The 13,600-nt window shown below is 38.1% G+C and overlaps 1 protein-coding gene across 1 annotated transcript in view; it reads left to right on the forward strand.

Moving 5' to 3' along the window:
- SMG6 (SMG6 nonsense mediated mRNA decay factor) overlaps positions 1 to 13,600 on the forward strand; it is a 214,872-nt gene that overhangs the window by 9,894 nt on the left and 191,378 nt on the right. Inside the window, exons 6-8 of the mRNA XM_069482148.1 lie at positions 380 to 458; positions 9,778 to 9,888; positions 10,268 to 10,480. Of these exons, the coding sequence (XP_069338249.1) occupies positions 380 to 458; positions 9,778 to 9,888; positions 10,268 to 10,480 (403 nt within the window). The remainder of the gene's footprint in view (positions 1 to 379; positions 459 to 9,777; positions 9,889 to 10,267; positions 10,481 to 13,600) is intronic.

Here is a 13,600-nt window from a genome sequence, read left to right on the forward strand (position 1 = left end):
GACAGCTAAAAATATATATAGAAAAAATTAGCCAGGCATGGTGGTGCATGCCTGTAGTCCCAGCTACTCAGGAGGCTGAGGCAGAAGGATTGCTTGAGCCCAGGAGTTTGAGGTTGCTGTGAGCTGGGCTGACACCACGGCACTCTAGCCCTGGCTACAGAGCGAGACTCTTGTCTCAAAAAAAAAGAATAATGGGCCATTTGAGCCGCCTCCCATATGGATGTCCTATAGATGTCCTTTTTGGTCCTTGTAGTCATGCTTTGCCACTCCAGGGTTACATCTAACACTCCAGCTTATGCCTCAAGTAGTAGGGCTATCAGGATGAATTGGGAAAAAGCTGATACAGAGTTAGCATTTTCTTACTGTTTTTCTGTTCTAGTTGGTACCTGAAGGCCCAGCACATTGCTCCCAAGAATGGGCGCCCCTATAACCAGTTGGCTTTGCTGGCAGTATATACGGTAAGAAATCTTTTGGATAGAGGAAGTGTTTTGCAGGCAGTGTCTTAAAATATGGAATTTGATAGTATTAATTCCTGGAGCTTCATTTCATCTGATCACTGTAGGCCCAAAAATATCCCCTTCTGCCTCCTATCCTCAAACTCTTTTTGTTACTGTTACTTTCAGAGGTAAGTTGTCAGGGATCTCTTAGTTCAGTTGACTCTGTACTTTATCCATCCGCTGTACTTAAATCACTGAGAGAATGTTCGTGCTCCAGCCAAACATCATTCTTTGTTGCTGACCAGAGCTTCTACTCTGAATCTTGTCTTGGTTCCCTTCTCTTCCCTTTCCTGTTGAACTAGGCTACTCATCTAGAAGAAGAATAAGGCTATCTTCCTTGAAGTCCTCACCTAGCCCTAAGTAGTCAGATCCTTGCTTCCTTTCCCCAGATCCTCTTATTCCTTTTAACTCTTCACGTTATAGTGCCTCCTTAGCAAAAGCACAATAAGCACTAGATTGTACTTCTCTAGATTGCATCAAGCTCCTGTAAATGTGGCCCTGACAGAGAGAAATGGGCCTAGGGAGCTGAGAGGGCTCCTAGGGAGGAAGCTGAATTGAAGCAGGGAAGGTAGGGACCAAAGGTGGTTACCCAAGGTTCAAGCATAAGCAGCAGCTAATATGCTCATTAGCAAGGAGAAAACTTTCTTAATGCTATAAAATTCATTGCCAAAATAATGTTTGAATTTAATATTTATATTCCCCTTTATGTGACAAAACTACGGTCCCCAACCCCAGGGCTGTGGCCTGGTACTGGTTTGTGGCCTGTTTGGAAATCAGGGCTGCACATCACCCCCTGAGCTCTGCCTAGCCTCCCCCGTCCCACCCCTGCCCTGCCCCAGTTCATGGAAAAATTGTCTTCCATTAAACCAGTCCCTGGTGCCAAAAAAGTTGGGGACTGGTACACAAAAGATTCAAAGAAATTCTTAATAATTATGGATTGAAATAATGATTAGGCAAAATGGTTTACTGAAATCCTTCCCTCAGAATCTATTGAATTTCTCTCTTTTTTTTTAACCTCTATCCTATTCTCTTTGTGATAGGTGTGTGAGATTTTTTTCCCAACCCCCTTGACGGCTTTATTTTTCTCTCCCCTTTCTCCTTACCCGTCTTTTCTTTATTCTCCTGTTTTTTCTTCTTATTTCTTGTCTCCTTTTATTCTTCATAATTACTGAATGAAATGTTAATGAGAAAATAATTAGCCATTACCTCTATCTAGTTCCAAGACATTTTCATCACCCCAAAATAAAACCTTGTACTTACTACTTTACATTCTTCCCTTCTCCCAGCCCTGGCAACCACTAGTCTGATATCTTTTTTTTTTTCCCTCAAATTTTATTAAAATAGAAATATAAATTTTAACCTTGTTTTTGTTGTTGTTGAGACAGGGTCCCACTCTGTTGCCTGGGTAGAGTGCAGTGGTGTCATTATAGCTCATGGGAACCTCTAACTCTTGAGCTCAACCTATCCTTCCGCCTCAGCCTCCCGAGTAACTGGGACTACAGGCGCCCGCCACCACACCCAGCTGATTTTTTTCTTTTTGGTAGAGACAGAGTCTCACTCTTGCTCAGGCTGGTTTCGAACTCCTGAGCTCAAGTGATCCTCCTGCTTCAGCCTCCCAGAGTGCTAGGATTATAGACGTGAGCCACCAAGCTCACGTCTATAATCCTAGCAATTTATTGCTGATTTCTGTTTCTGTAGATTTACCTATTTCTGCATGTCTCATATAAATGAAATCATAAAATATATGGCCTTTTGTGTCTGGCTTCTTTCATTTAGCATAAAGTTTTTGAAGTTCATCCGTCTTGTAGCATGTATCAATCCTTTATTTATTTTTGAGGCTGAGTAATCTATTGTGTAGGTACACCTACTACATTTTGTTTATTCATTCATCATTGATGGATCTTTGGGTTGTTCCCACCTTTTGACTATTGTGATTATGCTATTGTAAAGTACAAATATTTGTTTGAGTACCTGTTTTCAATCCTTTTGGGTCTACACCTAGGAGTGGAATTGCTGGTAACTCTATGTTTAACTCTTTGGAGAACTGCCAAACTGTTTTCCATAGCAGCTATACCATTTTACATTTCTACCAGCAATGTATGAGGATTGCAGTTTCTCCATATTTTTACCAATATTTGTTATTTTCCATTTTTTTGATTATGACCATTCTAATGGGTGTTAAGTGGTATCTCACTGTGGTATTTTGGGTTTCTTCAATTTGGGGACATCTTTTTTTTCATTAGTAGACTTTATTTTGGGGGACAGTTTTATATTTCTAGAAAAAGTGAACAGAAAGTAAGAGTTTTCATATACCCCTTCAACTCTTTCCCCTTCCCCAAGTTTCCCCTATTATTAACGTCACGCATTGGGTACATTTGTTACAACTGAAGAGCCAATATTTATTGATAAATTATTATTAACTGAAGTCCATAGTTTACATTAGGGTTCACTCTTAGTGTTATACATTCTGTGGGTTTTGACAAATATATAATGACATGTATCTACCATTACAGTGTCGTACAGAATAGTCTCACTGCCCTAAAAATAGCTTCTGCTCCACCTATTCTTTCCTTCCTCCCGCCTCTAAACTCCTGGAAACCACTGTTCTTTTTACTGTTTCCTTAATTTTGCCTTTTCTAGAATGTCATATAGTTAGAATCATGCAGTATGAAGCCTCTTCAACTAGACTTCTTTCACTTAGCTATATACATTTAAAGTTCTTTTGTGGCTTGATAGCTCATTTCTTTTTATTGCTGAATAATATTTCATTGTATGATGTACCACAGTTTATTTATCCACTCACCTATTAAAAGGACATCTTGGCTGCTTCCAGGTTTTGGCAGTTATGAACAAATCTGCTTTAAACATCCACGTACAGGTTTTTGTATAGAAATAGGTTCTCAACTTATTTGGGTAAATATCAAGGAGAGCAATAGCTAGATCATGATAAAAGTATGTTTAGCTTTGTAAGAAACTACCAAACTATCTTCCAAAGTCGCAGTACCATTTTGTAGTCCTACCAACAATGAATGAAAGTTCCTGTTGTTCCACATCCTTGCTAGCATTTGGTGTAGCCAATGTTTTGGATTTTTGCCATTCTAGTAGGTGTGTAGTGATATCCCATTTTTAAATTTGTAATTCTCTTATGACATATTTTGAGCATCTTTTTGTATGTTTATTTGCCATCTGTATATCTTACTCGGTGAGGTGTTTATTTAGATCTTTTGCCCATTTTTAAATTGTTTCTTTTTCTTGAGTTTTAAGAGTTCTTTGTACATTTTAGATATAAATCCTTTATCAAGTTCTTTGCAAATATTTTCTTCCAGTCTGTAGCTTGTCTTCTCATTCTCCAGCAGTGTCTTTTGCAGAATGTGAGTTTTAAATTTTAATGAAATCCAACTTACCCAATTTTTTCTTTCATAGATTGTGCTTTTGGTGTTGTATCTAAGAAGTCATTATCAAACCCACAGTTACCTAAATTTCCTCTTATTTTCTAGGATTTGTATAGTTTTACATTTTACATCTAGTTCTATAATCTATTTTGAGTTAATTTTTGTGGAAGATGTAGGGTTAATCCATTTTGAGTTAATGTTTGTGAAAGGTATAAGGCCTATGTATAGATTTATTGTTTTGCATGTGAACATACAGTTGTTTCAGCACCATTTGTTGAAAAGACTATCATTTCTCCATTGAGTTGCCTTTGCTCCTTTGTCAAAGATCAGCTACTATATTTGTGTGAGTTTATTTCTGGACTCTCTATTCTGTTCCATTGATCTATTTGTTCTTTGGTTAGTACCACACTGTCTTGATTACTGTAGCTTTGTTGTATGTCTTTATGTCTTGAAGTTGGATAGTGTCAGTTTTCCAACTTTATCCTTCAATATTGTGTTGGCTGTTCTGAATCTTTTGCCTTTCCATGTAAACTTTAGAAAGTTTGTTGATATCCATGAACCTAGTGTGTATAAAGTGATAATCTATCTCATTGTAGTTTTGATTTGTATTTCCCTAGCAACTAATGATGTTATGTTGTGCATCCTTTCTTGTGCTTATTTGCCATTGGAGAAATGTCTACTCAAGTTCATTGCCCATTGAAAAATAATTTTTTGAATTTTTACCTGCAGTAGAATACACGTTATAAAATTTTATTATCTTACCCATTTTTAAGTGTACAGTTTAGTAGTGTTAAGTATAGTCATATTGTTGTGCAGCCAATCTCCAGAGCCCTCTTCATCTTGCGAAACTGAAACTTTGTGTCTGTTAAACAACAGCTCCCCATTCTTTCTCCCCCAAGCCCTGCAACCACTCTTGTTTTTGTCCATGAATTTGACTACTCTAGGTACCTCATATAAGTGGAATCATACAGTATTTGTCTTGTTGTGACTGGCTTATTTCACTTAGCATAAGTCTTCAGGTTCATCCATGTTGTAACGTGTCAAAGTTTCCTCCTTTTTGAGGCTGAATTGCATTGTACATATATACCATATTTTGTAGATGCATTCTTCCATCCATGGACACTTGGGTTGCATCCACCTTTTGGCTATTGTGAATAATACTGCAATAAACATGGGTATATAAATATCTTTTTGAGGCCCTCCTTTCCGTTCTTTTGAGTAAATACCCAGAAGTTGAATTACTGGATCATCTGTTTTCAATTATTTGGAGTAACCATAGTGTTTTCAATAGCAGCTGCACCATTTTACATTCCCACCAATAGTGCACAAGAGTTCTAATTTCTCCACTTCGTTGCCAACACTTGTTATTTTCTGGTTTTTGATAGTAGCCATCCTAATGGCTGTGAGGTGGTATCACATTGTGGTTTTGATTTGCATTCCCCTAATGATTAGGGCTTATGAGCATTTTTTCATAGGCACAATGGCTATTTGCTTATCCTTGGAGAAATTTGTTTGGTGTTGTGTTTGGTTTTTTTTGTTGTTGTTTTTTTGTTGTTTTTTTTTTTTGAGACCAAGTCTCACTCTGTTGCTCGGGCTAGAGTGCCATGGCGTCAGCGTAGCTCACAGCAACCTCAAACTCCTGGGCTCAAGCAATTCTGCCTCAGCCTCCCTAGTGGCTGGGACTACAGGCACATGCCACCATGCCTGGCTAATTTTTTCCATATATATTTTTAGATGTCCAGCTAATTGCTTTCTATTTTTTTTTTTTTTTTTTAGCAGAGACGGGGTCTCACGCTTGCTCGGGCTGGTCTTGAACTCTTGAGCTCAAATGATCCACATGCCTCGGCCTCCCAGAGTGCTAGGATTACAGGCGTAAGCCACCGCACCTGGCCCGGAGGAATTTGTATTCAAGTCATTTGTTCATTTTTATTTATTTATTTATTTTTGAGACAGGAGTCTTGTTCTGTTGCCCAGGCTAGAGTGCAGTCAGTAGCGTGACTGTGGCTCACTGCAACCTGAACCTCAAACTCCTGGGCTCGAGCAGTCCTCTTGCCTCAGCCTCCTGAGTAGGTGTGTGCTACCATGACTGGCTAATTATTTAATTTTTTTGTAGAGACAGGGTCTCAGGCTGGTGTCCATTTGAAATAGGTTATTAGTTTTGTTTTTGGGATGTAAGAGTTCTTTGTATATTTTAGATTCTAGACCCTTAAGCAGATACATGATTTGCAAATATTTTCTGTCATTCTGTGGGCTGTCTTTTCGCTCTCTCTTTTTGTAAATTAAATTAAATTAAAGTTTTTTTAAAGACAGGGTTTTGAACTCCTGGGCTCAAGCAATCCTCTCACCTCAGTTTTCACTCTATTGATAGTGTCCTTCGATGCACAAAAGTTTTAAATTTTGGTCAAGTCCAGTTTATCTTTTTTTTCTTTTGTTCCTTGTGCTTTTGATGTCATAGCCATGAAACCATTACCAAGTCCAAGGTTAAGATTTACCTCTAGGTTTTTTTCTAAGAGTTTTATAGTTTTAGCTCTTAAATTTAGGTCTTTGATCCATTTTAGGTTAAATTTTATATATGACTAGAGGATGTTAAATTTTCTTAGCTCCATTTGTTGATGAGACCGTTCTTTCTCCATTGAATGGTCATGGCACCCTTGCTGAAAATCACCTAATGTATGGGTTTATTTCTGGACTCTCAATTCTATTCCATTGATCCATTGTCTGTCCTTATGCCAGCCAGTACCACAACTGTTTTAATTATTGTAGGTTTGTGGTACAGAAAAATCAGAAAATGTGAGTCCTGCAACTTACTTTTTTTTTCTTCCAAGACTGTTCTGGCTATTTGAGTTCCTTGCAATTCTGTATGAATTTTAGGATCAGCTTTTTCATTTCACCAAAATCAGTCATTGGGATATTGGTGAGGATTGCATTGAATCTGTAGATTGCTTTGGAAGTACTGCCATCTTTACTACATTAAGTCTTCTAATCCACAAACACAAGATGTCTTTCCATTTACTTAGTTCTTTAATTTTTTTCAACACTGTTTTAAGCTTTTTGATATAGTTTTGTACTTCCTTGGTTAAATTTATTCTTAAGTATGGTATTTATTTATTTATTTTTTTAAGACAGAGTCTCACTTTGTTACCCAGGCTAGAATGAGTGCCATGGCATCAGCCTAGCTCACAGCAACCTCAAACTGCTGGGCTCAAGTGATCCTCCTGCCTCAGCCTCCCGAGTAGCTGGGACTACAGATGCGAGCCATCACGCTCGGCTAATTTTTTGTTTCTGTTTTTAGTTGACTGGCTAATTTTTTGTATTTATTTTTTTAGTAGAGATGAGGTCTCGCTCTTGCTCAGGCTGGTCTCAAACTCCTGAGCTCAAGCGATCCTCCTACCTTGACCTCCCAGAGTGCTAGGATTACAGGTGTGAGCCACCATGCCCAGCCAAGTATGTTATTTTTTTTTAATGCTACTGTAAATGGAATTGTTTTCTTAATTTTCTTTTGAGATTGTTATATAGAAATACAACTAATTTTTGTGTATTGATCTTATATCTTGCAACTTTGCTAAATTTTCTCAATGCTTTTTGCCATTCTAATTATTTATCATTATTATTTTTTGAGATGGGGTCTCACTCTGTCGGCCAGGCTGGAGTGCAGTGGTACAGTCACAGCTCACTGCAATCTCAGACTCCTGGGCTCAAGTGATCATCTTCCCTCAGCCTCCTGAATAGCTGGGACTATAGGCACATGCCACCATATCGGCTAATTTTTAAAATTTTTTTGTAGAGACAGGGTCTTGCTGTGTTGTCCAGGTTAGTCTTGAACTCCTAGGTTCAAGCGATCCTCTTGCCTCGGCCTCCCAAAGTGCTGGAATTACAGGCGTGAACCACTGCACCCAGCCAAATTGTAATTTTTCTTTCACGGACCTCTGACCTAGATTAGCACTCCCTGCAAGTTCTTTTTCTCTCTCTCTCTCTTTTTCTGTCTCCCCCTCTCATCCTATTTGTCTGTTAACATAATTTTCTCAACTTTTTTGTCTCTTCTAATCAGTCATTTGGTGAATCTCAGATATTTAATGAGAACATGGCATGTATACAGTATGCTTTGCTGGGTGCCATGAATGATAAAATATTGATTTGTTTTCTGTCCTGAAAAACACTGTGTTAAGAAGACAAGTGAGATATATAGACAAAGAGACAAATTAGACTTGATAAAATATATAATTGATTGTTAGAAGCATCATTATTTTCTGTTCCACTAAGTAAGAAAAATGCTGCAAATTAAAATAAGATACAATGGTAGATATTGATTGTAAGTTGTATCTCAGTTACAGAAATGTTAAAATAAGAAAAAATGTTTTATAGGATCAATCAAATACAGCCTCAAATCAAGTGAGTGATATAGGCGGAGATTAGTATGGATTGGAATAACATTAAAAATAGCTACCACTTAACTGACTGTAATGGTGTGCCAGATATTCTGTTAGACTATATGCATTATGGACACATGGCATTTTCAGGAGCCATATGTGTGTAAACATCTCTATTTGCAAATAAGAAAACCTCTCTAGGTTAATTTGCTTAGGGTCATACCTAATAAATGCAGGACCAGATTCAGACTCAGGCAGTTGACCTTAGAACCTGTGCCTTTAACCATGCTAGATGACTACAAGATACGAGTTTTAGGCCAGGCGCGGTGGCTCACACCTGCAATGCTAGCACTCTGGGAGGCCGAGGCAGGTGGATCATTTAGGCTCAGGAGTTCAAGACCAGCCTGAGCAAGAGGAAGACCCTATCTCTACTAAAAAAATAGAAAGAACTTAGCTGAACAACTAAAACTACATAGAAAAAATTAACTGGGCATGGTGGCACATGCCTGTAGTCCCAGCTACTCAGAAGGCTGAGGCAGTAGGATTGCTTGGGCCCAGCAGTTTGAGGTTGCAGTGAGCTAGGCTGACGTCACGACACTCTAGTCCAAGCAACAGAGTGAGACTCTGTCTCAAAGAAAGAAGAAAAAAAGATACGAGTTTTGAAGAATGAGTAGACAGTGGGGAGAGAGAGAATCTAGTCTTTTAGATGTATTTTAACACAGTTGTAGAAAACCGTGAAAATGTATATGGAGAGAGTGAAAAAGACTTTTGGATATTCTTTCCTCCTTTGTCTCAGTGTTTTTCCTTCTTTCTGGCTTTCTCATCCCTTTATTTTTTCTATTAATTGGTTATAAAATGGACTCTACGTATTTATTTGCTGGATTCATTGAATGATATCCATAAAATGTTAAACTCACCTAATATTTATTAATTAAAAAAATTGTCCATAACAATGGCAATATCATCGACTAAGTACAACTAAATGTGAGGCATGTGATTAGCACTCCATAAGCCTAAGGACACTGCTCCATGGGTATTATTATTTCCATTTTAATGGTGAGGATATGGGAGCTCAGGAAGATTATTACATAACTGGACCAAAGTCTCAAAGTCAAATCTTGGACAAGCTAGTATTTGAAATTAGATCTGTCTGGCTTCTAATTTCGTGATTTCATTATACTGCACTGATTCTCTGATAAGAATTAGAAATGTAGGGTGAATTGAACATTCTTTCTCCAAAAACAAAACATAATTGCTGTTTATATTTTAAGAGGCTCTTTATTCCTTTCTCCCTCTTATGAGTACCTGGTTTTTGGAGCACCTCTGCATGTAAGATACAGTACTGTGTAAGAGAAGATTTATAATTGCCATGGCTTCTCCCATGGATAGCATTTCTGATTTTCCTGCTGGAATTCCTCACAGCTTAGGGGACAGGCTGGGAAAGATTTCCAGGGTCAGGTGCCTTATGCTGAAGTTAGGAACAGAATTGGTTGACTGATTGTCTCTGGCCTCTTTCCACAGAGGAGGAAGCTTGATGCTGTGTATTACTATATGCGCAGTTTAGCTGCCAGCAACCCTATCCTGACTGCCAAAGAGAGTCTCATGAGCTTGTTTGAAGAGACTAAACGAAAGGTGAGTGGGGATGCAGGCAGAAACAATTCTTCCTAGAAGAATGCATTTCCCTTAGTGCCATTGGAGTTCTCAGGGGAATGACTAATAATATCCACAAGTGGTCTGTTAGGCTGTGCTAATGGGTAATCATTTAGCCTCTGTGCAGAACCAAGTTGTGATGTTCAGGAGAGCTTTTAGGGTGTGCTTGGTTTACATGTTCCACAGCATCTAGTTTACAGTATTAATAACTTTTATCAGTCAAAGTGGATGATACGCTGCTACTTTGGAATTGTAACAGAGTCTTTTTATAGTCCCTAGGCAACAAACACAGGTGAGGTGAGGTTCTTCTCTTTGTTAACTAAATCTCAGGAGAGTCTAAGCTTGTATGTTTGTTATACAGGCAGAACAGATGGAAAAGAAGCAACACGAGGAGTTTGAACTGAGCCCTAACCAATGGCAGAAAGGAAAGAAGTCTACTTTCCAGCATGTTGGTGATGATACCACTCGCCTGGAGATCTGGATTCATCCATCCCATCCGCGGTCCTCCCAGGGCACTGAGTCTGGGAAGGATTCTGAGCAGGAGAATGGGCTGGGCAGCTTGAGTCCCAGTGATGTAAGTTCCTAAGAGTGATGCAATGAGCCAAACTAACTAAGCAAGCCTGGGTGACCCAGTTCACACAACTGTGAGGTGCTCCACAGACTCTTCCCACTGATCGCAGGGAAGACAAGCCAAGCCACGTAAGGCTCCCTGATGTCCTCTTCTCATCTACATTTCCTTTAGCTTTATGATTTGCTTCCCTCTCTCACCACTGTGTGGCACTGCAGAATTTAGTTAAAGTAGAATTAGAGGTGTCTTTTTTTTGTTGCTTTCAGTTTGGCATCATCAATATGATGCTTTAGGATTCTATTCCTTTTTTTAATTAAAAAATGTTTTTATATTTAAAAAATTTCACCCAGGATACAGAAATTCAAGTTTCCCTGAATATTTGCTTCCGATGCTTTAGGATTCTGTGTGGGATTTTGTACTTATTTTTCCTTCTTGGTTGACCTTATATTTAGAGAATGAATTAAAGCAGCATGGGTAGGGTGGTTAGTCTGGTTTGTGATCAGCCTCTTATAACTCTTGGTCTAGGACTTTTTCTTCAAAGCCAGGAGAAATGACAGTAAAAAAAAAATCAGAAACCTATGTGGAAGATTATTCCTCTTCATTTACTCAGTAAATAATTATTGGGTATTGTGCCAGATACTAAATATCCGTTAAAAAGATCTCCTCCTGCTCTCAATGAGCGCATTCTAGTCAAGGATGCTGAAGAGTGAACAAGCATTTAGCATACAGTTAATGGATTTTGTTTGGGGTATTCACCGGATATTATGAGAGCACATAGCCATGGGACCAAAGCAGCCATTGGTCAATTTGAGGTATAATGAATGAGTAGGAGTTAGCTAGAGGAGAAGGGAAAGGAGACTGGTAAAGCATATCCCAGGCAAAGGAAATAGCATATGCAAAGACCTAAGGCTAGGGGGAGAGAGCACAGTGGTTGGAAAACTGCACATGGCTGGTTGTGCCTTGAGAGTAAATTCGTAGTGGACTGGATGGTGGGGCAAGCTGGGGCAGATGTTGAAGGATCGTATGATAAGTAATTTGGCTTTTATCCTGAAGATAGTAGGAAGCTATTGAATGCTTTAAATAGGGGAATAACAAATCAGATCTGCCTTTCAGACCTAAAACTCTGGCTGCTTTGTGAAAAGTTTGGAGAAGACTAAAAATAGGGTTCTGCAGTAATCCAAGTGAGATGTGAAAATGACTTGAACCAAGAAATGGCCTTGGAGATAGGGAGAAGTGAACAGACATAAGGTATATCCATAAATAGAACTCAAACGACTTAATTGGATATGGGGAGCTCAGGTAAAAGAGGGAGTCAAGAATAATACCTGGCTGGGAAACTGGATGATGGTTGATTCTCCGAGATAGAGAATAAAGGTGGAGTTGGGTTTAGAAGAAAGATGATGAATTTAATTTTAGACATATTGAATTTGTCATTCTTTTAGGATATTGAAGTGGAGATATTCAGAGGCTATACAAAGGCTAACAGATGTCTGGAGCTGAGGAGAGTGGTCTAGACCAGAGATGAAGATTTTTGAAGGCATTCTGTTATAGATGGTAATGAAGCCATGAGAGTTGATTCAGTTGCTCAAGGAAAAAAATGTAGAATGATAAATAAGTTGAAGATTTAAGAATCTTAAAGTTAAAATTTAAGAAAGATTTAAGAAAGTTGAAGACTTAAGAAAAGGAGAGGTCCTTGTCTAGGGTGGAAAGGGAGCAGGATCTGGAGCACAGGTGAAAGGATTAGCCTGATAGAGGGGGAGAGATCCCTCTTATACTTGAGGGAAAGGAGAAACAGATAACTCTGTTCACCTGGGGATGCAGGTAATTTGTGGGTGTTGTAGGAGGGAGAAAGGAAGGGCCTTTTTGTGTTCTGTTTTCTCTTTGATGTTGAAGGCATGGTTGTCTGCTAAGAATGAGTCAAAGATGGTGGGATAGGAGTTTTCCTTTGGGATTTAATTTAAAATTTCCATTTTTCTTCCTGTTTGCTTCTTAGTCTTTAAATGTTTTGTGGATTACTTGGAAAGCCATAGTTTCTTATAAATAAAACTACCAACTCCCTGTGTGCCATGGTGTGCATGGGACTACCTATTTAGGTGTTACAGCAGTATGTCAGGGTGCTTCAGGTTGCTGCTGTGGTAGAGTCCATCACTGCTGCCCTCTTCTAGTTTGGCATTGCAGCCCCAAACTGGAAGCCTATTTGAATAAGAGATAAATTGTCCTATTGGATTCGCTCTGTTGTCCAACTATTTTTAAAATGAAGGCACTGAAGAATAATTTGAGAAATAATTTTGTGACTTGCTTTAATGTTGCCCTCAAGGTTGGGGAGTATGGCCCACAGAAATTATAATTAAATTTTATAGATCTCTCTCTTCTATTAGGTGTTTTGTATTTTATTTTGAAAATAATGTGTGTATAAGTTTTTTTTAATTCTTAAGGGCATCTCAGGGAACACCAACATGTGAGCTGTCATAGGACTCATTTTATTAGTTATTTTATTTCTAATTATACAAATAATGTATGAATGTATTCCTGCAAAAAATTTCAAGTAATTATAGATATATATAGAGTAAAATGTTGTAATTTGATTTATAAACTATCATGAAGCTATTTATATATTTTTAAGGTATACTATCCTTGGGTAACTATTTATCTTAATTTCTTTTAAATTTACATCTATGAGTTTGGACTTTAGTTCTAGACTACCAGCACTTCAGAAAGAAGTCTGAAATTTCATAACTTTATTTATCCAGTTAGGAACTATACTGCCTTTTTTTAAAATATAAAATAATTGATTTAATGTAGTTAAAATACATAAATTGAACATTCAAACATCTGAAAATTAAACTTAGGAACAAAAGTTTGGTTTTCAGGGAACACCGAGGGAGGTGATTTGATGTCTAATCCAGAATACTGATAAAGATTACTTCATGATGAATAAAATGTTTTACCAACAGTTCTATTCTGGCCAACATCTAAATGATTGTGGTTCCTTAACTGAGAGGAAATTACTAAATGAATTTTCTCTTAGGCTAAACAAGACTTGGCTAAACAATAAGACTTCAGAGGGGATAATCAAAGCGTATAAGTGAACAAAATAAACTGTTCTTTAAAGATGAAGGTAAAAGC

This window comes from Eulemur rufifrons, chromosome 9 (genome assembly GCF_041146395.1).
Source record: "Eulemur rufifrons isolate Redbay chromosome 9, OSU_ERuf_1, whole genome shotgun sequence".
Lineage (NCBI taxonomy): Eukaryota > Metazoa > Chordata > Mammalia > Primates > Lemuridae > Eulemur > Eulemur rufifrons.